We start from the raw sequence: 26,764 nt of genomic DNA, 5'->3' as shown, positions 1-26,764 counted from the left end.
CCCAAACCAGGAATTCTGAGGTAAAAATCTTTGTAAAATGTAATTTATGGGTTCTCTTTCTCTTGTTTTCTAAAATCCAAAAGATATCTAGAGGGAGTATTTTTCCCAGGTGCTGTAGTGAAAAACTACTTAGAAATCCTGAGTATATAATGGAATCTGCCAATGGACAGTATGTTCTCTAACATATACTACTTGCTAAATTACATTTCTCCCCTGTTCTTCCTTACCAGCTTTTTTCTCCTTTCATTTTGCAGCGATAAAAAAGGTACACAATTCAAGATTTTCCTTTTTAAAGGCAGAAGACAAAGATGTCTTCCTCTCAACAAAGTGTATCATTGATTTGGCCAAGCTATGTCTCATCATTAGACTCTTACCACGCAGCAACTGGTCCTAAACCAACCCGTGACTGTGTATGGACATAGTATTTTTGAACACAGTCTGTCATGCACAGGTAAATCTCTTTTATGGACAAGTAAAAATAAATAATTATGTCTTCCCTAAAGCCCATGCTGAAGTGTTAGTGGTCTGTTACTGGAAATTTTGGAAGGTCATGTGTTCTATATGTTGAGCTTTTTGGGGGACAAAATATAATTGATTTGAGACAGGCAGCGCTTGCTCCCGCTGTCTTTGTAATGAGAAAAAACCCAGACCAGTGATGAAGAAACAGACTGAAGCATCTTTTCTAACTAGGTTTCAGTTATCGATTAAATCCTATTTGATGGATTTGAAAACACAGATTGTAAATAAAGATAACATTGCTTAGAATAGCTACTTTAATCAGTGTTTTATTTTTCTGACCCATGACTTTCTCAATTCCTATCCTTGGGTTACAGCAGCAATTTGTCATATAAAATTGCCATGACATACCCATAATTTGTATATAGATATGTGTTTTGAAAGACATCAAACCTACCTCAGCTATCTGTGTTTTCAGTTTCAGTCCGCAAGGAATTACAGCCTCAGTCTAGCCCTTTTAACACCACTATGTATTTAAGAGAAGAAAAAAACCCAAACCAACCAGGTACTGTTTGCCAAGACACATTTCCCTGAAAATTCTGTTGCTTCCATAGCAGACATCTTTTTTTCTTCAACTAAACTAAGAATAGACCTAAACTGAAAGTTTCTTCTGGGCCTTTGTGAAGGCTGTCACACATCAGACGTGGGTCAGCTAGCAAAGCAAGCTAGAGGTCATCCTGTGAGCCTGATGTTTGGCTTCACGAGGTGTTTTAGGCCTAAAGCTGTGCTGAGCAAAAATCCCTGTGATACACTCAGGGACAGGTTCCTTTGGAGACAGCATAGCTGGGATTTGGGACAGCACCCTGCCTAAAAACAGCTAGAGCTGTGCACAGGCAGCTTGTGCATTCCTGTATCATTTTCACACAACACATGCTGGAGACAAAGGTATGAAATGAGGTGACTTGATAGCAGTTTTGGTACCTTACTTGCTCCGTGGCTGACAAAAAGGTGGTGGCTTGCACCACAAGTTTGCCCGGGCCAAGACGCTGCTGGTGGCCTTGGGAGGATGCAACTAGAGCACTGTGGTGGAGCACCTCAGAAGAAAATACCGCCATCGTAGGAGCTGTCACTGGCAGATTATCAGGGAAAGAAGTCTAAATTCCAGCTCAGCAGTTTCTGCCCCTTCCCGGAGGGGGGCACAGAGGAGGCCTACCCAAGTGCGGCTCCCCAGAGGGCAGCGCTGCTGCTGGCAGCCCCGCCGAGCCAGGACGGCCAGCGGCTTGGAGGGAGAGGAGGAGGCGGCCACATCCCCGCCACGACCCGGCTGTCGCCACCCGCGACAGGGCGAGGTGAGGCATCTGCCGCGGAGCGCGGGGGCAGGCCGCGGCCCACCCGAGGGCAGGCGAGGGCGAGGCCACCCGAGGGCGCGCCCTCCGTGGGCGGGAAGGCGGCGGGGGCCCCTCCTCCTGCCCCCGCCTCAGCCGCGGAGCGCGGTGGGGCCGGGGGCGGACAGGGAGGCTTAGCCCCGCGCCGGACGGGCTATGAGCGGCGAGCCGTGAGCTATGCACGCGGGGAACAGCACGGGCACGACCAGCCGGCCCGAGCCCGCCGCGGCGGAGCAGGAGGTGCCGGGCGAGCGGCCCCTCTTCAGCGCCGGCACTTACGAGCTGCTGGCGCTGCTCGTCGCCACCATCGGCATGCTGGGCTTGTGCAACAACTTGCTGGTGCTGGTGCTTTACTACAAGTTCAAGCGGCTCCGCACGCCCACCAACCTCTTCCTCGTCAACATCAGCCTCAGCGACCTGCTGGTGTCCGTCTTCGGCGTCAGCCTTACCTTCATGTCCTGCCTGAGGAGCCGCTGGGTCTGGGATGCCGCCGGCTGCGTCTGGGACGGCTTCAGCAACAGCCTTTTCGGTGGGTGGCAGGGCCCGCGGTCGCCTCGTGTCTCTCCCTGTCCCCCCCACCCGCGGCTGCCCTCGCTGTCCGTGCCCGCTTTCCGGGCGCCCCGTCCCCAGCTGTCCCCAGGTCGCCTGGCCGCGTCCCTCGCTGCGGGACGTTTCTTCCTTTGGCCGGCCTGGGGCCGGGGGGGCCGTTCCGTGCCGGGGCAGCCGGGCCGGGGGTGGGCGCCCCGCTCCCGGCGGAGTTTCGTTACGCGAGTCGGTAGCGCTGAGGTAAAACGAGCCGGAGCGAACGGTACGTTCACCGGGAGCCTGTTCCTCGACCTCCCGCCCTTGCTGGTGTGACGGGAAGACTTAGGGGGATAGACAGCAGCGTGGTTAAAGGGGTCTTCGAGTTGGCCGAGTGTTGCGCAGACTCATGCGCATAGAATACTGTATTTTATGTGAGGGAACGCTGCGTAAGGAGGAGGCAGGAGGCCGGCTGTGGGGCCAGCAGCGTCCCGCCTCGGTGGGGCAGGTGAGGTCCCAACAGGGTGTGAGGCTCCCCAGCGTTTGGCAATGCCTCCTCCGGTTTCTTTATCCATCTGTGGAATTCAGGTGCTACCCTTCAGTCACAACGGTGTCACAGCTGGGTTTTGGGAAACCACTGATTCCTGTGAAATGGATATAGTGGAAGTGCTAAAAACCCCGTTTTCCAAACCTGTCATCTCTTTACTGCTTTCATCCCTGAAATTCATACATACCCTTCAGAGAAGTCTGCAGAATAGGTTGCAATCCGGCTAGATACCTGTTAAAAGGAATATAGCTTTGTTTTTACTGGTAAAAGAACAGGTTGTGTTTCTAAGGGTGAAAGTGTTTGGCTTGTCAATAACCAAATCTGAAGCTCATGCCAGATCCTTTTTTTCTGGCAGAGCTGTATAAGTTAGAGGTGGATCATAGTGCACCCATGCGACATGTGTGCACTGAAAATTGACTGTAATAAGGCAAATTAAAGTCTTTAGTAAGCTTTGTAGCTTTCCTGCATAATCCTTGTTTTACATGGCATTTAGTCTGCCTTTGGGCTGCTGGGACGAAGGTGCATGGTTGCTGATGATTGATTTGACTGCTGCTGCATAGTGCAGCAAAAATCTTAGAAGCTGTGGTAGATGCAGGATGTAGTTAGCCACATGTGCAAGGTTTGGTATTGGGTGATTTCTATGGTGCACAGCTCTCAGACACTTGTTTGCTGGTGTTATCAGGGAACGTACTAGAGAACCTAGCTAGCATAAGGCTGTCTACATCACTCAGCTGGTTCAAAGGCTTGAGGAACTCAAGTGTCTGCCAACCAGATTCTGCCAGGCAGCTGAACATTAAGCTTACACCGGAGAAGTGAAGTATGGTTCTGTTCCTATCATTGTCCCTCATATATTATACTTACTATTTTTGATGAAGGCATTTTCCATATAGGGTCAAAAAATAAGATGCATAGTAGGGGTAATGATAAAAAACCAGACTATAATAATATCTTACCATCTTCCAGATAGGACAAATAGAAACAATGAGGTATAAATTGGCAAGTAAATTGCTTGATCATTCATGATTTTTAATTTCTGTCTATTTTGTGGTGTGCTACATGATTTGTCATCATAAATGTATTCCGTGTTGATGCTTTCCTGTATCCCTTTATGTAATTTATTTGTTCCAAAAAAAAAAAAAATGCAGGCAAATTCATGGGCCCTATCTACAGGGTAGTCAAACTAGCATCACTGGTTTGCAAAATTACATCTTCCTGTGTTTGGTTACGTTTTCCTCTTCCATAGTGTGTTTCAATGGGAAGAATTTATTTCTTTTATGATGTATTAGAAAAGCGTGTGTCTGTGTGTAGTTTGTCGTACTGGAGTGCAGAATAAATGCATAACTTGGATGTTCAGGAGTGTGTGATCCCTGAATTTACTTGGTTCAGCTGTCACGTAAAGCTTAGAAAATATTTATCTTGGCTATTATAATTTGATGCTAACCTAATAAAGTTATGTTTAATCTTAAGCTTTCCTTTTGTACATATTATTGTTTTCATATTCTCACCTGGAAATATATATATTATAATTTATATTATCACCTGGAAATAGAAAGGTTATTCTTTTCTGTTTTTTGAGATAAGTGCTCCCCACCTGAGTAGGATAGCAAGGGCATGTCAATACTGAGGCAAAAAAATCCCAAACGAACTCATGCCCTGCAGGTAGCATCACACTGTGTTTGCCATCTGGACTATCGCCACCACAGCTTCTATTTTCATTTTGTAATATGTCTAAGAAGAGAACAGTAACACTTCTCTTGTACATAAAAGCCCAATTCAGCTGTTATCTTGGGGGGGTGGTGGAGGGGGAAGGTATTGTAATGGAAGTCTTGTATGTGTGTTACTGCTGGGTAATACAGCAGTGCTTTGTAAGGCATAACACTCCCCCCAACCCCTCCCCCCAGGAACATTTGGGAATGAAAAGTACATTCATTGATCAGAAGACACACACAACTGGCAGCTGTTAAAAGTAAAGTTCTCATTAACTAAGCAGAGTAGTTACAGCTTTGCAGTTTTCAATTGCTCAGTAAACTGGAGTGGCCCAATAATGATGTTTCTAGAATAAAGTGGTGGTAGCTGTGATATCGTGGATATAGAGTCTATTAAATAGTAACAGATACTGTGAGGTTACTTTACTGCTGTGGATCTGTCCTGGGACTGGACCTAGTCCAGCTCATTTTACGTTAGGTGACCAAAACCTGTTTATTTACAGATATGTGATCACATTCTTGAGTATGAACGCGGACATTGCTATGTGAGCTTTCTGTACCAGCCCTTCAGGTCCAAAGGCTGTTCAATCTTCAGTTCAAATAAGAAAATCCTTATGTAGGTGTTTTTTTTTTTTTCCTTGGAAGAACAGCCCCTAAGCCCAAATACTTGGTGTTGTCTTCTGCATTTGTTGACCTATAAATGAGATGTTCCCCTGACAGTAAACAAGTTTGGGACACATGATTAAAGCTGCTTTAGAAAAAAATAAATACGATTCTCACTTTGAATTCAGAGTTAATTCTCAACAAGTTTTAAAAATCAGATTCTTTCCAATTATTGTAGTTGATAATCAGGAATCACTTTGAAAATCATCACTATGCAGCTTTATTTTAAATTGTCACATGTTATGTGCTGGTTTTGGCAGGGATAGAGTTAATTTTCTTCATTGTAGCTAGTATGGGTCTGTGTTTTGAATTTGTGCTGGAAACAGTGTTGATAATGCAGGGATGTTTTCATTATTGCTGAGCAGGGCTTACACAGAGCCGAGGGCTTTTCTGCTTCCCGCCCCACCCCACCAGCGAGCACAAGAAGCTGGGGGGGGATGCTGCCAGGACAACTGACCCAAGGGGTAGCCCATACTATATGATGTCATGCTCAGCATATAAAGCAGGGGGGAAGAAGAAGGAAGGGGGGGATGGTCAAAGCAATGGCGTTTGTCTTCTCAAGTAATCCTTATGTGTGATAAAGCCCTGCTTTCCTAGAGCTGGCTGAATACCTGCCTGCCAGTGGGAAGGGGTGAAAGAATTCCTTGTTCTGCTTTGTTTGTATGTGCGGCTTTTGCTTTCCCTACTAAATGGTCTTTATCTCAACCCATACATTTTCTTACTTTTACTCTTCGGGGAGAATGAGCAAGTAGCTGTGTGATGCTGAGTTGCTGGCCAGAGTTAAACCATGACAGTTGTTACGAGGTTTTTGCTCATACTGTTTTGAAAACCAAGACCAAGATATTTCTGTGTTCCTCTATGTATTTAATTATACTGATATTCGTAGGTGAAATGTGTGCTTAAAATAAACTGGTAGTATCCAAATTTTCAGAAATATTTGTTACATAATGGCAACAACAACTTCCCCCAACACACACAACAAGGAGGCCCTCCCTACACTTCTCCAAAGAATTTTGGATTGGAGAATCTGAAAATCTCCTTTGCAAAAGGGCTTCTCATTTTACCAATTTTACCAGCCAGTCTAGCAGTTTGGAGGCACATGAGATCCAGAACTTAAGACACTGTAAGCACATGTCCATGTTCTGAAGCTTTTCAGTTGAGAAAGTGTCAACAGAACTACAGATTGTCTAGGAGTAAATGGCTAATTTTTGCGTTCTTTGCAATTGTCTGCTTCTGCATTATTGTAACTTTATCATTAGGCAAGCCCATGTAGTATTATTATATGCTGCTTGTGTTGCATTGAACAACTTAGAACCTGCTGTTCACTCTCCTGCTAGATATTTTTTTTCTGGGAAAATTTCTATTTTTTGAAAGCTTTTCATTGCACCTTTAGAGCATGCAGAGATCTGTTTGCTACAGAGCAAAACTGATCATTTTGACTACTGAACCTCTGTCCTTGTCACACAAGTAACAATCCCAATTTTCTTTTACAGTTAGATTCTAAAGTCAAGATACAGTTAAGGCACATATGTCTTCACAACAGAGGCCATGAAAAGAGCCTTTTGATATTACAAAGCCATTCTTAGTGCCCCATGTACTAGTGTGGGGAAAACAACATAGATCAGATGACTAACAGACAACTCTTAGTCTAAGCTTCAATGACGTGGTTGTCTGTCCTAGACAGTAATCCCCATTTAATTTAGTTATATTGAATTCCAGTATCTATTTTTGAACAGGTGATGTATCCTGATGGAATATGGTAGCTACTTCAATTAAGTGATGCATTTAAACCATGAGGGCCATCTCTTTCCATGGTGGTGTGCAGTCAACTCTGCTGGTCCCACTGAGTCTACCACACTCTCCTTACTTAAAAGCTTGTAACTCTTTCCCTCTTTCCCTATCTGTAGTTAACCAAGACACAAGTAGTAGAGATCTGTGTAATCTCTTTATCTGATTTAGTAATACAGTTCATACCTGAGAGGTTTGCTGTCTGTCACTGAGAGCGTAGGTTTTTGGTTATAATTGGTGGAGAGGACAGCTAAACATACCCAAATGTCTTTGATAACAGATATGGGCACCCTCTTACCCGAAGCAAGAATTTGTTGAATTGTGGAATACAGGCTCAGGGCATAATAATCTTTATGTGCATCTACTGTTTTTTCACAAACAGACAAGAATTTTTAAAATAACAGTGGTTGTTGCAGAACTGAATGTGTGAAGAGAAATCTGTATCCTGCCCATCCACAGGCAGTAGGTGTCTGCTTTAATGCCTCCTGTGCATAGGAATAAGCTTTGAGGGTTTAGAAGTTAGCTAGTCTGATCACGTGGAGCATACATACGTACCTCTTGAACATAAATCACTTCAGCTACAAGTAATGGAAACTAAACCATCTGCCACTTTGGTTTCTTCTTCTAATTGTTCTTCTAACAATTTCTGATGCATTTAACTGAGCGAGGGAAGAGAGGAGTGAAAAAAATGGTGGATAATAGGAATGTCTTGAGGAACAGGAACCAAAATCTGAGGCAGTCTCTTGACAGAAGATGGCATAGTAAGGGTATACTCTGGGGTAGGCTTTCAATTATTAAACCTTAATTGTTTGTGATTGAAAGGCTAGTGTTACTGAAGTGTGATTAGAGACCTCTCTCTTTCCTAACTGTAAGCTGCTCTTGTGAGGGTAAATAAACATTGCCAGCTTTTAATGTCAAAGCCATTGAAAGTATTATGACCCTTTTGGACAAGTTACCATTGGTATAGAACCACTAGATCTTGGTGAGCTACCAAGTAAACGCTGAAATCCATCTGTATATTCCCATCCAGTAATGTGAACAGGAGGATGGGAAAATTTGTAAGCAGTTTTACAAACTGCACTTTCCTGTGAAAAGCTGCAGAGTGTACATCTTAGGCTATTTTATAAATTTGTTTTAAGGCAAGCTGATTTCCCTCCTCCCCCTTCTCACACACACACAATAATGAAGTAAGGATTAATTGCCAGAGATTGTCCTGTGGACCTGGCTTCAGTTCCAGCCTATTTTAAAACAAAGCAAAACCATCTGGATATAATTGTTAGCTACTGCATCTAAGGCTCTGCACACTGAAAGAATGGTGCCCTCTGCCACCCTTTTGCATTACCAATGTATGTTATATGCACTGATTTAATCTCACTAAAAGCGTTTTCTGTGGTTACTCGGCAGACAGTTTTAGGATCTTGTGTTACAGACAGCTGGGGACTCAATCGGCATGCTTTCAGCTTTAGCAGTTGTTTTTTTGAAGTGATTTAATCACTTGCAGGATTGAACATGGGAGAGGTCATTAATTTCCCTATAGTTTTATAGATGAGTTGTATATAAAATATACTTGAAGTGCGTTATGTCTAGAAGCAGTGATTTTCATTTACCTAGATCTGACTGTGGATGCTAAAGTTTGTTGAAAAATCAGAACTGATACATAACTGTTGTCTAAGACATACTGTAACACCTAACTGCTGAATTTAAATAGTCTGTAATGTATTTTGTAATGCAAAACTACAGAGCGCCATAGTACTTTGTCTTGCCGTGGACAAGAAGTTCCTTCTAGTTAGTTGCTGCTTTCTGGCTTTTCAAACATGAAGGAGGTGAGGAGGGATTGCAGAAGAATGGCTTTCCTCTCTGATTAGGTATGCCAAATAGTAATTCAGCACTTGGATGTAGGTCAAGGATTAATTGATATAGAAAATATTATGTCCTTTAACAGAAGTCAAGGTCTGTCTCAGAGCTGAATCTTGTTTTTACATTGTGCTGCAGTTGCTCTGTAGAGATGCCCAGCCTTCAGGAATGCATATCTGATACCCCCTCTGTCCAAATTACCACGTTTTGGGGAGGCAATATAGCAAACCATGCAAGTAAGTTGTATATTGCATGGAGAGGGCAGAAGCAATTGTAGTTGTTAGAATTAGTTGAAACTAACACTTCTATTCTGAAAGTATTGCAGTATTTTTGTTCTAATTAAGGATTATAGAAATCAGAATACACACATCGTATGGGACAATGTCTGAGGTGCAGTGCGTCTTTTGCACTCTTCTCCATGACCTACACTGTACAGCTTGAAGCATTTAGTGATGTATCCAGACTAATATGACTCCTGGAAAACCCAGAGTACAGAAGAAATAATTATCACATGAGACACAATCAAATGGCAAAAAAATGGAATTTTCTTCAAAAGACTCCAGACAACAAGGAACAGTTTATCATTCTTCCCTGATTCTGAGTGGCTGGGTACTGGAGAAGAGGAAGAGTTGCAACATAGAAATTGAATGCTAGTGGCTTGAACAGGAAGACACATTTCTTTTGCTACATTTATCTACACAGCTTATATGGGAATGACCCCATTCATGGTAGGGTAATTGCCCCGGTTTAAATCGGAGCTAAAACTAGCATCTGTAGTTCCTACAGAGAAAGTCTTTATGTTTGTAATCAGTACCTACTGATAGGAGTATTTTCTGAGATTAAAATCTGTAGCTCAGACAAGCATTATCTGTGAACACTGAGCAGTCAAGTCTTTCAGGAAGAGTTAGAAAGCCTGATTTGCTGCTAGAGTAAATGAACCCTCAGAATCTTAGGCCTTAGTCTTGAATCAAAATGGATAGGTCTCGAGTATCTCTGGAAGCTTTAAGCATTAAAAAAAAAAAATCTTTCAGGTAAAAACTAAAAATTGTTTTAAAGTGCATAATTTTGCTCAAAGTAATGAATTCCTGTATTTGTCTCTCCCTTGCTTGAAGAGAAGTATAGGTTCCCATTTCAGGGGCTAATATCCAAACAATAACCATATTGGCTTTCCGTAATTTTTTTTTTAAAATCAGCATATATTTCATCATATTAAAATTTGCAGCTTTCTCAGAATAAAATCTAAATAATTTCTAGAAAAGTTGCTCTGTGTGTGTGTGTGTGTGTGTGTGTGTGTGTAAAATCAGTGCTTTGCACTAGGCCACAAAAAACTGAATTGTATACGGAAAATGGAGTCATCCACATGCATAAATCATATGTGAGGTAGTTGGAAGCAGCACAAGAACATGCATGGTGTGAATGTGCAGTGGGCTAAAAAAGGCAAGGTTCTTCCAGGTGAGAACTACCACCAAAGTGTATGGCATTATGCAAAGCACTGCATTTCTGTGGGGAGAGCACAAGAAGCCTTGCATCTGTTTGCTCATGGAAAATCTTTGCCAGGATCTAATTTATAATGGCTTGAAACAAAAGATTCATGGTTGCTTCACAGGAGTTGTAATACCAATTTATTGAAAGAACTGGCATCAGAAAGTGGCATGTAGGAGTAGTGGCAGGTATCTCAATCGGCATATGTATTGGATCTTCAAGTTTCATTATCCTTGGACAAAGGGACTGTATTCTCACTTCTTTAATATTAGCTGTGACTGGAGATCCTTTATGGTCATAGATTTGCCTTTCAATTTGATTTCTGAGCATGCAAAGACAAAACCCCTGTAGCTGTACTTGCTACTGCCATGTATTCCCATCCTTTCCTACTAAAATGTGTGATACGAAAGAATGTGTTCATAGACAGCAGGATTGAAAAAGAAATACCAAAGAAGGTGGAATATAGAGGATGGGAAAGGATTATGTTTATAAGTAGGGAGAGATGACAGGAACAGCTCTGAAAACAGACTTAAGAGAATCTTTGAGAGACTGACAAATATTCTACTTACATGAGATTATTTTTTTAGTATATGTGTGTCTGCTCTATATAACACTGTGTAGGGTTTCTTTTTTTATTCCTGTCATATAAGATAAAAAATTTTGGGAGTCAGCTCCTATGGCTCCACTTGGAAAATGCCAGCTCAATGCTATGGGGGAATTGTGGCATCAGGCCAGACATGTTACATACCTGAAGGATATTCCATCTGCTTATCACATGAAATACCGCAGGACCTAGCCTTGCAAGATGATCTAGAGTGTCACATATTGAAAGGACCCTGAAGTCTGCTGGCTTCGACAGCATAAAGCTAAATACCAGATACATGCAACCATTGATCATGAGATAATATTGAAAGTAACACACAACCACGGCCTTCCCCCTCCTCCCCTGCCTCAGAGAACCTCAACCTCACAGGATATGGAATCTCACAAATTGCTTCATTTCATAGCATGATCCCAATTATACTAGGGATAGTTACTACAGTGTCACCAGGTACATGCTTACCAGCCTCTTTACCAGCGCTTTATTTGGCATATGAGTTGATAAAGAACACTTACACCTGTTCTTTAGTGTTAAAGTTCTGGGATATTTTTGATGCTTGATGTCACAGCTGGAGTCAACGTGGAGAAATCAATGTTAAGAATTAATCTATACTGGGGTGAAATAAAAATAAATATTTTGCTCCATGAAATCCATAACAAGAAGGTTATATTTATCGCTCTTGTTAGTATGTTGTTTTCGACACTTGTCTGTAGTGTGGCATTCCAGTTACTGATACAACCAGTTGCTGATAGAAATTAAAATCTTGAGTTTTCTTCTGTTTGAACCTGAATTAACTAACTCAGGATAGCATCGTGAATTAATTATTTTTTTACAGTAGAAGCAAACTCAAGTTTCTCTGCAATATTTCGACCTGAATATGCAAGTATGACTGGAAGTAGAGAAATTAATACCGTACTGCTACTGTGCACGTTTGCCTAGAAGATCAATGAGTAGACAAAGGAAGGGCATAGCCCTTTTTTTTCCTCTAACTTAAACATGAATGTCATCCAAACAAAATTATGGTCTTTATGGAGGCTTGCGTAGTGTTTGAAAATCAAGGTGGCTATAGGTGTATGTTATCCCTAATTGCTTTTAAATGTAGGTTATGCCAGGAAGACTTAATGACCACAGGAAAAGCAGAGAATCTTTAATGTCCAGCATAGATACCCCATGAGATCCACCAAATACATCATATTTCAGATGTATGTCTTATGGAGATGAATTTAATAGGTTTATCCAAACCACAAATGACCAATGCTTTGTACAGCATCCTGCATTTAAACCTTTTAACTGTGATCATCTAACTATTCCCTCCATCCTTCCTGCCATAGGTATTTAGTGTTAATATTGGGCAAAAATACAGCACTGTGAACTGGCCAGAAAAAGTGACCTGTTAGGACATAAGAGAAACTTCATGATAAAATAATGTTTTGACAGAAGAGATCGCTAACAGTGGAAAGCTGATTGAAAGATGTTGAAGTCTAATATACAAAAGGTAGATCTCTAGAATGAAATAATTCTGAAAGCTTTGGGTTAAAATCCAAAGTGACTAATGGATGAAGTCTGTGTGTACAGTGGCTTCATTAACATTTAATATGAATTTTGCTTGAATGAAGGCTTCAGGATTCACTTGTGAACTCTGCAGTGAACCATAATAAACTTCACTCAGCCTTCTCTGTAGCTTTATTGACGTTTTCTGGGAAAAACCTGGACTGCAAGCAAATATACACTACATCTAATAAAACTAGGATGCAAAGGTAAATTTTTATTTATTTGTTTCAAGCTTTAACTGTGTCTGAAACCACTTTTACGCTTCTGTTAGTTATCTTGCAGAACATGTCAATCGAGAGGATTAGCTTTTATAGAAGTTATTTTGATATAACAGCTTTGGCTTCAAGGGCAAACTGATAAGCATGTATATTAAAATCTTATTTGATAGTTATTATTGATTCAAAAACTATTTTTTTTGAAGATGGAAAGTCTGATTAAAGACTGACTTCTAGACCGCTGCAAATAAGTCTACTAGGGGCAGAAATGTGTTAGAAGCGGGCCCTTTAAGAAATGAGTCCTTATTATATCCATTTGTGGGTGACTTTAAAATGAGCAAATTTTACTGAACCCTTTGAACTATGCAACTAGATAAGTCTTGTGAAAAGCTCTGCTTTGCTTCATGAAAGCTATGACTTTATATGTAGATTTAGCAATTGCTCTGTAGCTGTATCTTTAGATGTCATATTTGTTGGCTATCTTCTTGTTGGCATTAATAGGGTAATAGAGCAAATTTAATAGAATCCTGGATTGCCATGGGGAAAAAAAAAAGTAATGAACTTAAAATAACCTCAAAAGGAAATGCAACTCTTTCATTTGTTAATCATAACCAAGAGCTGTAAAGTCCCAGCAGTGCTCTCTAGCATGTTGACTATATCGCGAATGCTGCTTGAAACCATCCTTGTCACCAGAGCTAATCTCCAATTGAATTAGTTTCCCCTACCAAAATGTATAAATTCTTCCTTCTCCCCTTCTCATTTAATTATAATTTCCTCGTTTGAGAACACATTTTCCATCCTTGGGATCAGTGTGGTAGAGGTATAGGTAATTACTCAAATAATCTATAAGTGACTTGTTAAATACTATTTTTTTAATTTTGTCCTGTGTAGAAATTTGCTTGAAACTTGACAGTGCTATTAGCATATGGAGAGAAACTATAGAATGTCAAAATGCATGTTTCATGTTGACGGTAGCGCATTGAGTTTGAACAGACTTTTTAAAGATTTGTGCTACTGTGAGTGTTACTAGTTTGTATCATTATGTGTGGAGGTGGCAGAAATATTCCAGCTTTTGCTGCTTAGAGTTGTATGAGACCCTTGGGCATTTTCTGCTTTTATGGCTTTGCAGCTTCATAATGGAATTTGTTGTTATAAAGTGCACACATAGAATAGCTGAAATTCCCAACAGTTGGGAAACTCAAGTAACATACAAGGTCTCAAGTTGCTGCTGCAGATCATTCACAGATATGAAAGTCAGTTCATACTTTATTGGTCTATCCATGAGGCTATTATAGTTACACAAGCTAACCGGTGGTGCTGCTTTCTCAAAGTTTTTGTTAGAAATACCAAATGTGTTTTGGTTGCATATTGATGCAGAACGGAAAAGATGCGTAACTGGTGGGGGGAGGGGACAGATATTAAATTATTTTCTGTTCTAGTCTTGCCCTTGCCTGTACCGAAGTCATGTTATAACAAAAAAGACCTTCCCTGCCTCCCAGTGCAAAAGTGGACCTTCACTGACTTTTAGTGGAACATAAGATCCTATGTAATTTTTGACAGTTCTGACGATTCTACCTCTCAAGGATTTTTTTTTTTATATATACTTTAGAGTTAGGAATAAAATAAGTAGTTGAAACTTTTACAAGCTGGAAAACTTTTGCCAAGAATTATAGTTGTTATTTCTATTAAAAGCAAGAGCTCTTGTGGTGTAACGAAGAGTTGTGCAGCTGCTTGTTTTTTACGGGCTTAAACAAATAGTGGTAATAACATTTGAAACCTTGAAATCACAAGCTTAACCTTCAAGTTGCACAGATTTTACACAGTAAAATCAAAATAAGTTTTATCTTGTACAGAGTTTTGCAAGCTTTATTTCTTTTTTGAAAAAGGCATCAAGTCATACAGTACACTGATAAAGATATTAATAGAAACATAGAACACCAAGTTGGAAGGGACCTCTGGGATCATCTGATCCAACCTTTCTTTGCAAAATCACGGTCTGGACAAGATGGTCCAGCACCTTGTCCAGCTGAATCTTAAGTGTCCAATATAGGAGAATCCCTCACTTACTTGGGGAGATTATTCCAATGGCTGATTGCTCTCTATGAAAACCATTCTTCTTGTGGATCTCGGATATATTAGGGCAGATCTCAGTATTCCTGTTTTCTTAGGTTTCTGCATGCCGTCTACCACAAAGAAACGAGCAGCTTTGGCTCCATAGTAAATGAGGGGCTTTTCTGGACAAAATTCCCTGCATTTTATCTTATCTTGCAAGGGTGTTTTGTTTCCAGTTTCTGTTTTTATGGTTAACTGCTTCAACCTCTACTCTTACAGCTATGACCTTGTTACTGCATTAAAGAGGAATTTACTGTAATATGCTGTGACCTGCATTTCTTGCCTCATGCCTGCATGCTGCCAGACACTTCTTGAATACCAACAGAATGGGGATTTGCATTTTAGCACATGCTGCCCAATGGGCTAACCAACATCCCTTTTGATGGTTCAGGTCGAAAACTGAAGTATTCCTGTAAAGAGCACTGGTTTCAGACTGAAAGGGTCTTGATCTAAACCTGCTCAAAGGTCTCTGTGTAAGTACCAATTTTTAGAGATGTTGAGCTTCCAATGGCTTCCTTGAGAATGTCAAGGACTCAATAAATTATTGCTTCTGAACACCTGTTCTTTCAACCAAGCATGTGTGCTTTTGATTACTATGTCATGGCCAGAATTCAAAACTCTTATATAAAAATTAATGGGGAAATACTAAGAGTACACAGGGACATTAGTCATTGGATATCATTGTAGGGAGAAGGAAGGTGTTGAAGAGCAAGCGGTTAATTTGGGAATCCTGATTCACCATCCTGAAAAGCTGCACTTTCCACTTGCTGATCACAGACAAAGCCTCTGTGCACTATATAAGCAAACTGAGCCTAAGGTGATTGACATGAATTTTCCTCCATAAACATGTCTGTGGATGATTTTAGTAACTGTCCGGTAAAATTTTCTATCTCCTAATGTTTGGACACAGCGAAGTGGGAGGGGAACTTCTTGCTTTACCTTGTGTTCAGGAAGTAGACTGCATTTGTTTGTACTAAGCATCTACCTGAGCTAATCGAAGTAGAACAGTACCTATGTAGTTCTGCAATTATTTTCTAATTCCTGCTAAGGTCTTGATTAGATCCACATCCTTCAATGTATTTCCAGCATGTTAGGTCCTGAAAAATGGCCTGAAGGACTTCTCATCAACTTCATTTAAAAAAACCAACAACCAACCAACCAAACCTTATGTCTTTTGGAAACCCTCTGGTCCACATTTTCTAGTTCAATTTCTCTTGCAAGCCATGAAAACAAAATTCTATAGTGATGACTTATACAAGAAAAAACCCCAAAAAACTACACAAAACTAATTGTGAAAACAGTATACCTTGCATTCTGCATGCCCAGTGATATTTGCTTCTCTTTGTGATGAAAGTTTAAAGATAACACTGGCAAAAAATGTACTTAACAATAAAAACAAAAATTCATTGTTTCACTTCGAAGAGAGCCATGACAAGAATGTGGCATGTTTTCCTTTAGAGTGGGAAATCCTTCCTGTTAATCAAGAAAGCTTTCTAAATTCATCACCTGTAAAAAGGGATGCTCTAATACTTGCAGGGTAAAGAAACTTTCTTAGAAATCTTAAAGCATATCCCACTGTGAGATATTTGGTTAATAATATCATGGGTTTGCTGTTGAATGCCTTGACACAGAGGCTGTGTTGCTCTAGATTTTGTTATTCTTAGTTGCCTTCCTAAAATCAATGTTGCTGGTGCTTTAGAGTGGTATTGTTAATTTGTCTTCCTGAAATGCTTATCCTTTTTCTAAAGTGAGATCAGATATCTGTGAAAACCTTTGAAGGTTTCTGCTGGATCTAATGATTATTCTTTTACAGTGAAATCTGCATGTTTAACCTTCATACAGCTATATAAATGCACATTATGACAAATATGAATGTCCTTGAAATTAACTGCAGTGTATATGCATGACAAAATACTTGTGCTTCATATTAGATCATATGTACACCAACTGAGACACAGATACTTATCTAACCTCACAAACTGCTGTGAAAATACACCCTTTTGTTGTTAAAGAGGTTGTATATATAAGCTCAATGACTGAATTTAACAGATTTCAGGTGACTGACACATGCCTGATGGGCAGTTTGGGTTTTGATCATCAAATTTCACAGACCATTGAAACAGAAATCATTATATCCTGAGCAAGACAGAATTGCCTTGACGTCACTAAATTATCAAAGTGTATGGATAGGGTAGTGCTGAATGCTGAAAATTAATCTGTGATTCATGTCATAACACGTTAATAAGTTTGTAGTGGGTTTGAGGTGGACAGAAAAGGAAAAGAGCGCACAACTAATTGAAACAGACTGGTATTTTTATGATAGCAGCAAGATAGGAAAGGACACTCAAAATAATCCAATGTCTTCCAGATGGGACTTCTTCAGCAGTGCAACCCTGTGCTTTCCCGGTTGTTCTTTGCAATGCAAAGACTTCCAGGAAATCCGAAAAGAAGCTGGAATTCTGCTAGTCATTTTGTTCATGTTAAAGGTGCATATTAGTCTCTACTCTTAATTCCCTAGGTTTTTAACAGATTTTGTTGTCGCTGATTATATCAGTTTTATTTGGCAGCTTCTCCTTTAGAAAAAAAAAAAAACCACAACCAAAACACAAAACACAAAAAACCCCACCCAAACAAAAAAACCCACCAAAACCAGAAAAAAACCCCACCCCCCAAAAAAACCTCACCCCAAGAACAACAAAAATGCCACAACAATTGCCAACAGAAAAAAACCCTTTGGAGTATGATCTCTCACTTAATGAAGTAACGCTTAGGAACAAGTATTAGCTTGGTCTCTTTCTGTTTTTTTTTCCCCTTGCCCTACTTCTTGGCCATTGGGCATCATGGGTCAGATGCTAGCACCCTACTCTGAGTAGTTTTGAAGTTAGTGATACTAAGTTTGGGTTAGTAGCTGGTGAGCAATGGGACATCACCTAAAAAGCTTATTGGTGTTAGATTCATAATATGAGCTAGCTAATTTTGAGTTAACCTGCTAGCAAAGGTAACACTTATCAGAAGGACTTCAGACCAATTTGCAATGTTGGCTAGTGATTTAATTGACCTTTTTTATTTTTCTTACAGGAATTGTTTCAATTATGACTCTCACTGTTCTTGCCTATGAACGCTACATTCGAGTAGTCCATGCAAAAGTGATTGACTTCTCTTGGTCTTGGCGGGCTATCACATACATCTGGCTCTACTCATTAGCCTGGACTGGAGCACCTCTTTTGGGCTGGAACAGATATACACTGGAAATTCATGGATTAGGCTGCTCGGTGGACTGGAAATCAAAAGACCCCAATGATACCTCCTTTGTGCTCCTTTTTTTCCTTGGCTGTCTAGTAGCACCTGTTGGGATCATGGCCTATTGCTATGGCCATATTCTATATGCAGTAAGAATGGTAAGTTAATTCAAATAAGACTTCTTTTAATGTAATATTTTCAGTTAAAAATGTTGATGCTCTATATTAAGCTTGGATCAGAGGCTAAATTTGCACTCTTGCTTCCAATTCAAACTTTTGAACGTTTAATTTTCATCCACGTCAGGTACCGCTAGAAAGGATGTAGGGTTGGAGGAGAACCATCCTAGAGCTACCAATGTCTACTTGTTGTATAGTTTCACTGGGAAGCAGGTTAGGGAAGTGCTCATGATTTCTAATCCACAGCAGATCCTCCCTTGGAAAAAATGGAAAAAGAAAACTGTTTGCAGTTCTGATTAAACAACTCTTTCCCCCTCCTTGCTACTCTTGAGAAGATAATGCTGTAAAACTCTTCCAAGTGGAGATTAAGCCTTGTTAAAACAATTTTCCATGTTAAGGCAATGCATTTTAATTCAGTCCAGATCTTTAGTGTCAGAAAGTGTTAATGTTTCGTATTCTGTGTGTAATTAGTTTGGACCTGTTCGGGTTTGTGGTCAATGATATTGGACAACTGATAACTGTTATGGAGAACGCTCACCTATGTGACCCATCTTCTCCTTATTTTTTGACTTAGATAACACTGGGAACCTGCTGCTTAGTGTTCTGCTTTAAATAGAGGTTTCATAATTTTAGGGTTACAAGGTGGCAGAGCAGTACAGAAAACTCTATTTGTGATATTTTCTTCTCTCTAAAGACTGCGAATCACATAAATCTACAGGATTGTCTAACAAAGTCAGGCTAGGGACCATTGAATGTAAACTGAACTTGCTTATGCCAGTGGATGAGAGCAAATCAGTTTTCTAAAATATTTATAATCAGTGCAGCATGTTTTGTAACATCACTGGATTTGCAGTTTTCCAGTGGATTTGCTATTCTGCTTTTCCTCAGATTCTATCTTTACATTTAATTACACAATAAAAGTCTGGGAAGCATGATGTAAACTTCCAGAAGAATTGTAGTTCACAAGGTATGGCATGTAGTATCTGTGCCTAAAACTAAATTAGCGAATTAGTTATTTATGAATAAATGTAGAACTATTCAGTTACAAGTAAAATGCAGAGCTATTTTACTTTGCCATTTTATCTTCTTCTTCTACAGCTTCGCTGTGTGGAAGATTTCCAGACAGTTCAAGTGATCAAACTTCTCAAATATGAAAAGAAGGTGGCTAAAATGTGTTTCTTAATGATCTCCACGTTCCTTATTTGTTGGATGCCCTATGCGGTGGTCTCCCTCCTGGTAACATATGGCTATAGCAACCTTGTAACTCCAACAGTAGCTGTCATTCCATCATTCTTTGCCAAATCAAGCACTGCTTATAATCCAGTCATCTATATCTTCATGAGTAGAAAGGTAGGTACATTAAAGTTTTTCTTTTGTTTAATAATTAGTAGCCAGTACTACAGATGTGGAGTTTAGATCTGATTTATTTTAATCTCTAAAGCTTAGATTTTCAACAAAATTTGAACAGCTAGGATAAATGGTAAAGATCTAGTAGAATTAAAATCCCTGATGTTGCTTAAAGTACTACCTTATCAGAAATTGGATTTTAAATGTCTCAGTTCACACGTGAGCACTCACATGAAAGGGAGGGGGAGTGTCAAAATTTAAGTGTCTAGTTTTGGCAGTTTACCCATGAAATGGATTACAACTAGAAAACCTCATCTAAATCACTGCCTTACCACAACAGAACTCCATCAGAGAAAATTCAGAATATCTGGTGTCTTGTTTTTAGGAAGAAAAAACTTGCCTTTGACTTCTCTGTTATGGCTATATAAGGATTGAACAACTCAGCATAGTATTTCCAATGTTACTCTGGTAACATTTGTCAGAGCTTCATTGTATTCAAAGCCGAAATCGCATGTGGATGACAGTGAAATGTTTTTTTGGAGACAAATTATATAATGTTAAGAAGACATACTTATCGATGAGAAACAAGTTTTTATTTTTGTCTGCTTTTGTAGTCTTCATTATGAAAAGTAGACTGCTGATTTAATGGTGGTAACTGCTCATTTTAGTGCTTTATAGAGCAAAGAGAGAATGGAAGTATTTGGAGTTATCAGTGGCATGTCAAATATGTAGAAACTAGAGAACTATACATCTTTCTGTAAATCATCAGTACTGTGAAGATAACTGCTGGATGCAGTTAAGCAGTGTTGGTGAATTTATTTAGACATTAAAATAGCTTCACTTTAACCCAGAATGCTAACTGGAAGTGTAACATGCACAGTGTAAACTTCTGAAACCAAGTTTGTATAGATCTAAATATATCTGGAGTGTAATAGAATCACTTGAGAAGAGGTAAAAAAACATGAATGATTCCTAGAAGGATTTCCCAGGGTTTTAATTACCTTTTAGCTCATTACAGATATGGAATTTTCTGTGATTTCCTACACTGGTTTGCAGTTGCCAGGTAGCAGCCTGGGCCAGCCAGCAGTCTGTAAGCACAAGGCAGCCAAGTTAGTGGGTTGGATCAGCCAAGTGGGCAGCCAGGCAAAGGCTGTGGTGCCACTCAGGCCAGGACCGAGGGCGAGCTTAAATGCTGTTCCTGAGTGAGGGAAGGAGGCCCCCAATGTGGTGTCTTGCAGCTTTTCACCCATAGCTAGTTTTCACGGCAAGCTGGTCCAAGACCCCGCAGCTGCACAATATCAGAGCTGTCCTGGATATGGGGAGCTAACAACAATCGTGTTCAGAAAGAGTATTTTACAATAGAGTGACTTTTTAATACAGTGGCACTGATGCTGTACCCTAGATGACAGGCTGAGTAGTTTATCTGAAAAAGATTTCCTAGGTTCTGATACCCAGAAGCAAATCAAACTGGTACCAGGCACAGTGCCAGGGAAGTCATAGCCAGGATAAGAATGAATCAGTTGAATGTGCTCCACAAGTACCCCTTGTGGAGTACTTCTTACTCACCTCTAATTCCAGAATAAGACCAAAACGATAATATTTGTGCTTATCTTCAGGTTTATTTTGCCCTCAGAAGGAATCCTAAAGCCACGTCTTCTCTATAGTATTCTTCATCTGTCTGACTTGTTCTAACTTGCTTGTGCCTTCACTCTACTGTGCTACTCAGAGGTGCCACATTATCTCTGAAATCTCCGAGACCTTCACATGATCATTCTCTTACATATTATCTTTCTATATGATCTTAAAACTTTCTAGGTCCCCTTCCCAACAGGACTTATTGCTTCCCCTCTGTCAGAGTAGGATTAATTTCCTATAACAAAACCTTTTTCCAAAGTGGCATGTCAGAGAGCTTCTTGCATAATAGCTGGAAAAACAGTCACTGGCCATGCAGGATAATACAGAATAATCCTTAATACAGCTAAATGGAAGGTTGTTGAGAAAGATGTCTACTCCCTTTACAGAGAAAAGTGTGTGGTTGTTCCCCTCCACCCCCCACCCCTCATTTGTTGTTGTGTTTTTGGTTTTTTGTTGGGGTTTTTTGTTTGTTTGTTTGTTTTTGTTTTTTTTTAAATCCTCTTCATACATTCCAGGCATGTCTTCTTATGGTTTAGTAAAAGAGGGAGCTGCCCACTTATTTCTTGTGAAACCAGAGAATTTCCCTAGAGGAACATATTTGAGCTTCAAATGTGTGCGGACATGGAACTACTGAATGGTGCATCCTCTAACCCACATACCTGAATGCTTTGCTTTGTGAAGAGGAGACCATAACTGAAACATTTTAAACGGTGCTACTACTGCGTTTATTGTTCTATACACTGATGCAAGCTTTCACTGAATACCTTGCATTATCCAATCACAAGGCAGGACAGACTTACTGTATCATAAATGGCTTCTAATTAACTGAAAGACTTCTGTTCCTTCCATATTGAATAGCAACATTTTAGTTCTATTTACTAATCACTTAAATTTCATTTTACATCTGTGACATTCAATGCTTTTGTTAAAATTCCAGAACCTGCAGTTACTTAAGAGAACGAAAACATCACTTTGTATCCCCTTCATCCCCTTGTTCCTTCCCTCTGCATCCTTTGTGGAGTGTTTCTGAGAATAGTCTTCCCCTGCTAGATCAAATGTGTGATTTTTTTTTTGAATATGGGAACAATACCTATAGCACAGTTCAGTCTTCTTGTTCTTTGCAGATTGTGAATTGCAGATGTTGCTGCTGGTAGAATATTAAATTGCATTTCATTGCCCTCTACTGGCTACGTGATTCTATTCAGCTCTTTGGCATAGAGAGAAAAGTACCCACTAAAAAGCCACCATGTTACAGCACTGAAACTAACGGAATGGTGAAGATACACAGAAATCTGTTATGTTGAGTCATTTACTGTACTGTTGTTTTCCCTGGGTTGTACATGATAGTGAACGCTTAGGAAGTGCATGCTTAGGAAGCTGTAAATTAATTCTATTTATTTTCTCTTGCAGTTTCGACGATGCCTTTTGCAACTCCTGTGCTTTCGCTTGATGAGATTCCAGAAGACCGTGAAAGAGACACCAGCAACAGGGAATGACAAACCAATACGACCAATAGTTATGTCTCAGAAAGCAGGGGACAGGCCAAAGAAGAAAGTGACTTTCAGCTCTTCCTCTATCATTTTTATTATCACCAGCGATGACACTCAGGAAATAGATGACAACAGTAAACACAATGGAACAAAAGTAAATGTCATCCAAGTCAAGCCACTATAGGGCTGAGCTAAAGAGACGTGAGAATGAGATGGACTTCAGCCAGTAGACTGCTTAGGTTAGAGACTGGTTTTAGTGGCAGTGTCTGTGGGCTGCCAAAGGAAACCACATTCTTAAGCTGTGAAATACTGAAGGGATTCTGCATCTGAAGCTCTGCAGGTAGTTTGGTTTTGGTCACAGTACTGAAATCTCTGCATCCGTGCCAAAATTGCTGGTGGATGTCTTTACCTTGGATTTCCTTAAAGCATATTGTAGGATTGTCATTCAGGAGAACTTGATCAGGCTGGAGAAATGTGTTGACAGAAATGTTATAAAGTTCAGCAAGGGCAAGTGCAAAGTCCCATTCTTGGGAAGGAAGAATGATGCTGCAGCACAGCAGGCTGGACCTGGCTGCCTGGGACACAGCTCTGTGGAAAAGGATGTGGAGTCCTGTTGCTCAGTGAGCAGGACATGAGCCTGCAGTGTGCCCTGGCAGTAAGGAAGGGCACCAGCATTCCAGGCTGTACTGACAGGATCAGAGCCAGTGGTCTGAAGGGATTATGCCCTCAGCTCAGCACACAGTAGACCACATCTAGATACTACATGCAGTTTTGGGACCCCAGTGAGAGATGGGGAGGTTGTCAATGAGATGCAGCCAGGCCCTTCAGGGCAATTCATAGTGAAAGGATCACGGGCAATGAGTATGAACTGAAACAAGAGAGATTTGGATGGGATATAAGGAGAAGCTTTTTCACCTTGAGTACAGTCAAGCAGTGGAACAAGTCAGATGAGAGATTTCCTGAGGTTCCTTTCAGCTTCAGTTATCCTGTGATCCCTGAACTGCCAACATTCCCAGCTCTCAGAGTTATCAGGGAAGGAGGAATGTTTGAAGTTGGCTGCAGTTTAGTTGGTCTGAATTGCTACTTTGCAGGGTCAGGGCTGGTAAAAGTGATGTAAATGATGACTGGGGTTACGGTTAAACCAGAAGCCTCCAGAAAGCTGTCCCTGTGTACTCAGCAAAACATTTTCTTGGTGCTACCTGGTAGGACCCCTGAGCTACATAGTGAAGAAAATCATGCAAATCAAAGCACCAGTGAAAAAAGGTCAGTGAAAAGGGAGAATCAGAATTTTTCTTTTTTTATATGTGCTTTCTGCATCTTTATGTGGCATCCATTTATTCTTTACATGGATGAAGAGTGTCTTCCTATAACAATCCTGAACCTTCTCTGGCACTGGTGAACGTAGTGATTAGAGAAGAGCAGGGTAACTTTTGCCCGAGTTGTAGTGTGAGTAATGATTGTCTTACTTCCAGCTCAGTAAACAGAACAGATACAGATTTTTATATCCCCCAACACACACACACACACTTTGTAAGCCTTGCTGGTACAAAATAGCAACAGGATTGTGCCCCAGACATGGCTTGCTGTCAGCATTTGGTGAGTAAGTTAGAGAACTGATTTTGAATTGTGGAAAGTAGTTCTCTACCACATCCATTGCACCAGTGTTAACTTCTCTGCCTCAGTCTGCTAAATGGGCAGTGTGGATCTGCTAGATGCAGATTGTCCATCTTTGTGAAAGCTGTAAGAAAAACAATTAAGAAACTACTGGGGACAAATCTTCTGTGAGGTATAAAAGGAACATGTAACTGTTGCCACTGTAGCCATTGGCCCTGCAGTCAAGATTAAAAATTGAAAAGTAAATAGAAACAGGGTCTAAATGTAGAAACTTTGAGCTAGTCCCTAGGAGTAGGGAGTGACCTCATCTCAGAACAAGTGACTGACTTTGTCCTTGTGCCTGTGTTTTTAAAGAGGCAAATTCCTTATACGTGCACCTCTAGAGCTTTAGCACTGGTAAACTGGCTGTGTGTCGTGTTTAAAAGTGCATCTGGAGTCTGCTCTGGTGTCTAGATTAAATCATATAATCTCAGAGAAAACAGACAATACTTGTTGTTGTTTCTTTCATATTTTTTATTTTTGTTTTGCTACAAATGCATAGGTAAGTTGTCTTACCATGTCAATGATCTGCCCTTACTAAAGCATGTTCATTACAACATCAAGAACTAAGTTTTCAGCCAGTGATCACTACTACATCTATGCACGTTTATATTTACAAAAGGAGAAAGATGTAAATTAGCATTCCATGTAATGAGTCTATCCTTTTAACAAAACATTTGGCATTTTAGTATTTTCTGTATATTGAGCCTTCAATGAGTGATTAAATGTACCTTATTTATATCAATGTGTTCTGGGTTCAATATTTCTTTCCCCGCTGAGAGGGAGGGAGATGGTTTGGCATTATCACTTGTTGGATACAGCTTGAAGGGTAGCATTAGGCCCTGAGAAAACCATAGCATTTCAGGATTCCACTTGACCTTTGTAAAGAACAAGTCTAGGGTCTGTAAAGAGAAACTATCCACTGTTCAGATTTATTAAGGTAAATTAACAATAACGGTATCTTTTTAAATAACTGATGAGCAACATATTTACCACAATACATAGCACACTAACAATTATGTAACAGTATATGGCAACTAAACACTGAAAACTGTTGTAAATTTGTTATCATGGCTACTTTGTGTAAATTGGTGGCCTAAAATGATATTTTTTGTGAACTGTTTGAGTTAAATTGTTTGTATAGCTTGTGAAGTGTCACTAGTTTTTTAAGTGCGGCCATCCAGTGTTAGCATACTGCAGTCCTATTTGCTCGTCTTTTTAAACTTAACTATTTTCTGGGGATAACCGCAGCACTGATGCAAAATTCACATCCTGCTGCAGAATTTAAGTATTTTAGTGGTCAGTCTTTTAAGTATCACCACATTATATACAGATTCATTATATTTTTTAAAAATTTCAATTCTGTCTTTGTTCTGAGGATGTCACAACTGGCTAGTTTATTACAGTGGAGATGCAGAAACTTATGTGGGACCTTTCTCTCCCATTATAGGGAATGGAAGAGCAAGATGGTTAGCATTAACATCTGGGCCATTAGCTTTTCCTAAAGTAACAGAAATGCAGACTAAGAAAGAGAAGGAGAAAGTGTGAAGGGCAAAAAGATAAAAGAGATGAGCAGGGTACATTATTTATATAGATTTTAAATTAACTAATTGTCAAGAACTTTCATGATCCTGTCATGAAAGGGAAGTGGCAGGTGTGGTGAGTACCGTGATAGCCTCAGAGCTAATGAATTCTCTTAATGAGGTTTCATTGATCTCATATGTTAGTGGAAAAATACATACAGTGATTTAGCTAGAATGACGTTTGTAACCTGCAAATGCAGGAGCCTCAGTTAAATTGCTTCCCAGCAGCTGATGTGTCAAGACTGTTGGGAGGTTCCACATCCTTTTCATGCTGAGGACAGGATCCCCTCTCACCACATATTTTTGAGGTAGTCATGAATCCTGAAGCTGTCTCCAGGGACCTGCAGTGCAAGGTCTTCTGCTGTTGCCGTGGTTCTCATGAAGGCAAGAAACTGATGTGTGGTGCAGATCTGCTCCACAGCCTTCTGACCTTCCTCCTTTTTCAGCTCCCAGAATAAACTAGATTTATGCTGGATGCTTCTGACTTCGTGCAGAAGAGTGAGGTCTTATACTGCTAAAACATTATCTTTCATCACAGTGTTTGCATCAGTCAGGAGATCAGTATTCACAAACATTATCCTTTGTGTAAGAGCAGTCTCCTGCTGCTGTTTCCTGCTAAAATACTGCAACAGCAGAGTGAAATGCATACCTGAGCACTATATTGTGCTAAACTGCCTAGAAAGAACAGCCTTTAAGAATACATTTATCCTTGGCTTATATAAACAACCCTCAGCTCAAGAATGAAATTTGACTGTATA

General features: G+C 40.2%; 1 protein-coding gene across 1 annotated transcript; it reads left to right on the top strand.

The window, feature by feature from the left end:
* Positions 1–1,630: 1,630 nt before the first annotated feature.
* OPN3 (opsin 3) lies at positions 1,631–25,168 on the top strand. The gene is made up of 4 exons (XM_055714756.1): positions 1,631–2,370; positions 17,961–18,280; positions 19,397–19,648; positions 22,691–25,168. The coding sequence occupies exons 1-4, from the start codon at positions 2,019–2,021 to the stop codon at positions 22,952–22,954; spliced, it is 1,188 nt and encodes a 395-aa protein (XP_055570731.1). The 5' UTR covers positions 1,631–2,018; the 3' UTR covers positions 22,955–25,168.
* Positions 25,169–26,764: the final 1,596 nt, after the last annotated feature.

This window comes from Falco cherrug, chromosome 6, assembly GCF_023634085.1.
Source record: "Falco cherrug isolate bFalChe1 chromosome 6, bFalChe1.pri, whole genome shotgun sequence".
NCBI lineage: Eukaryota > Metazoa > Chordata > Aves > Falconiformes > Falconidae > Falco > Falco cherrug.
This window is presented reverse-complemented; position numbering and strand designations above follow the sequence as displayed.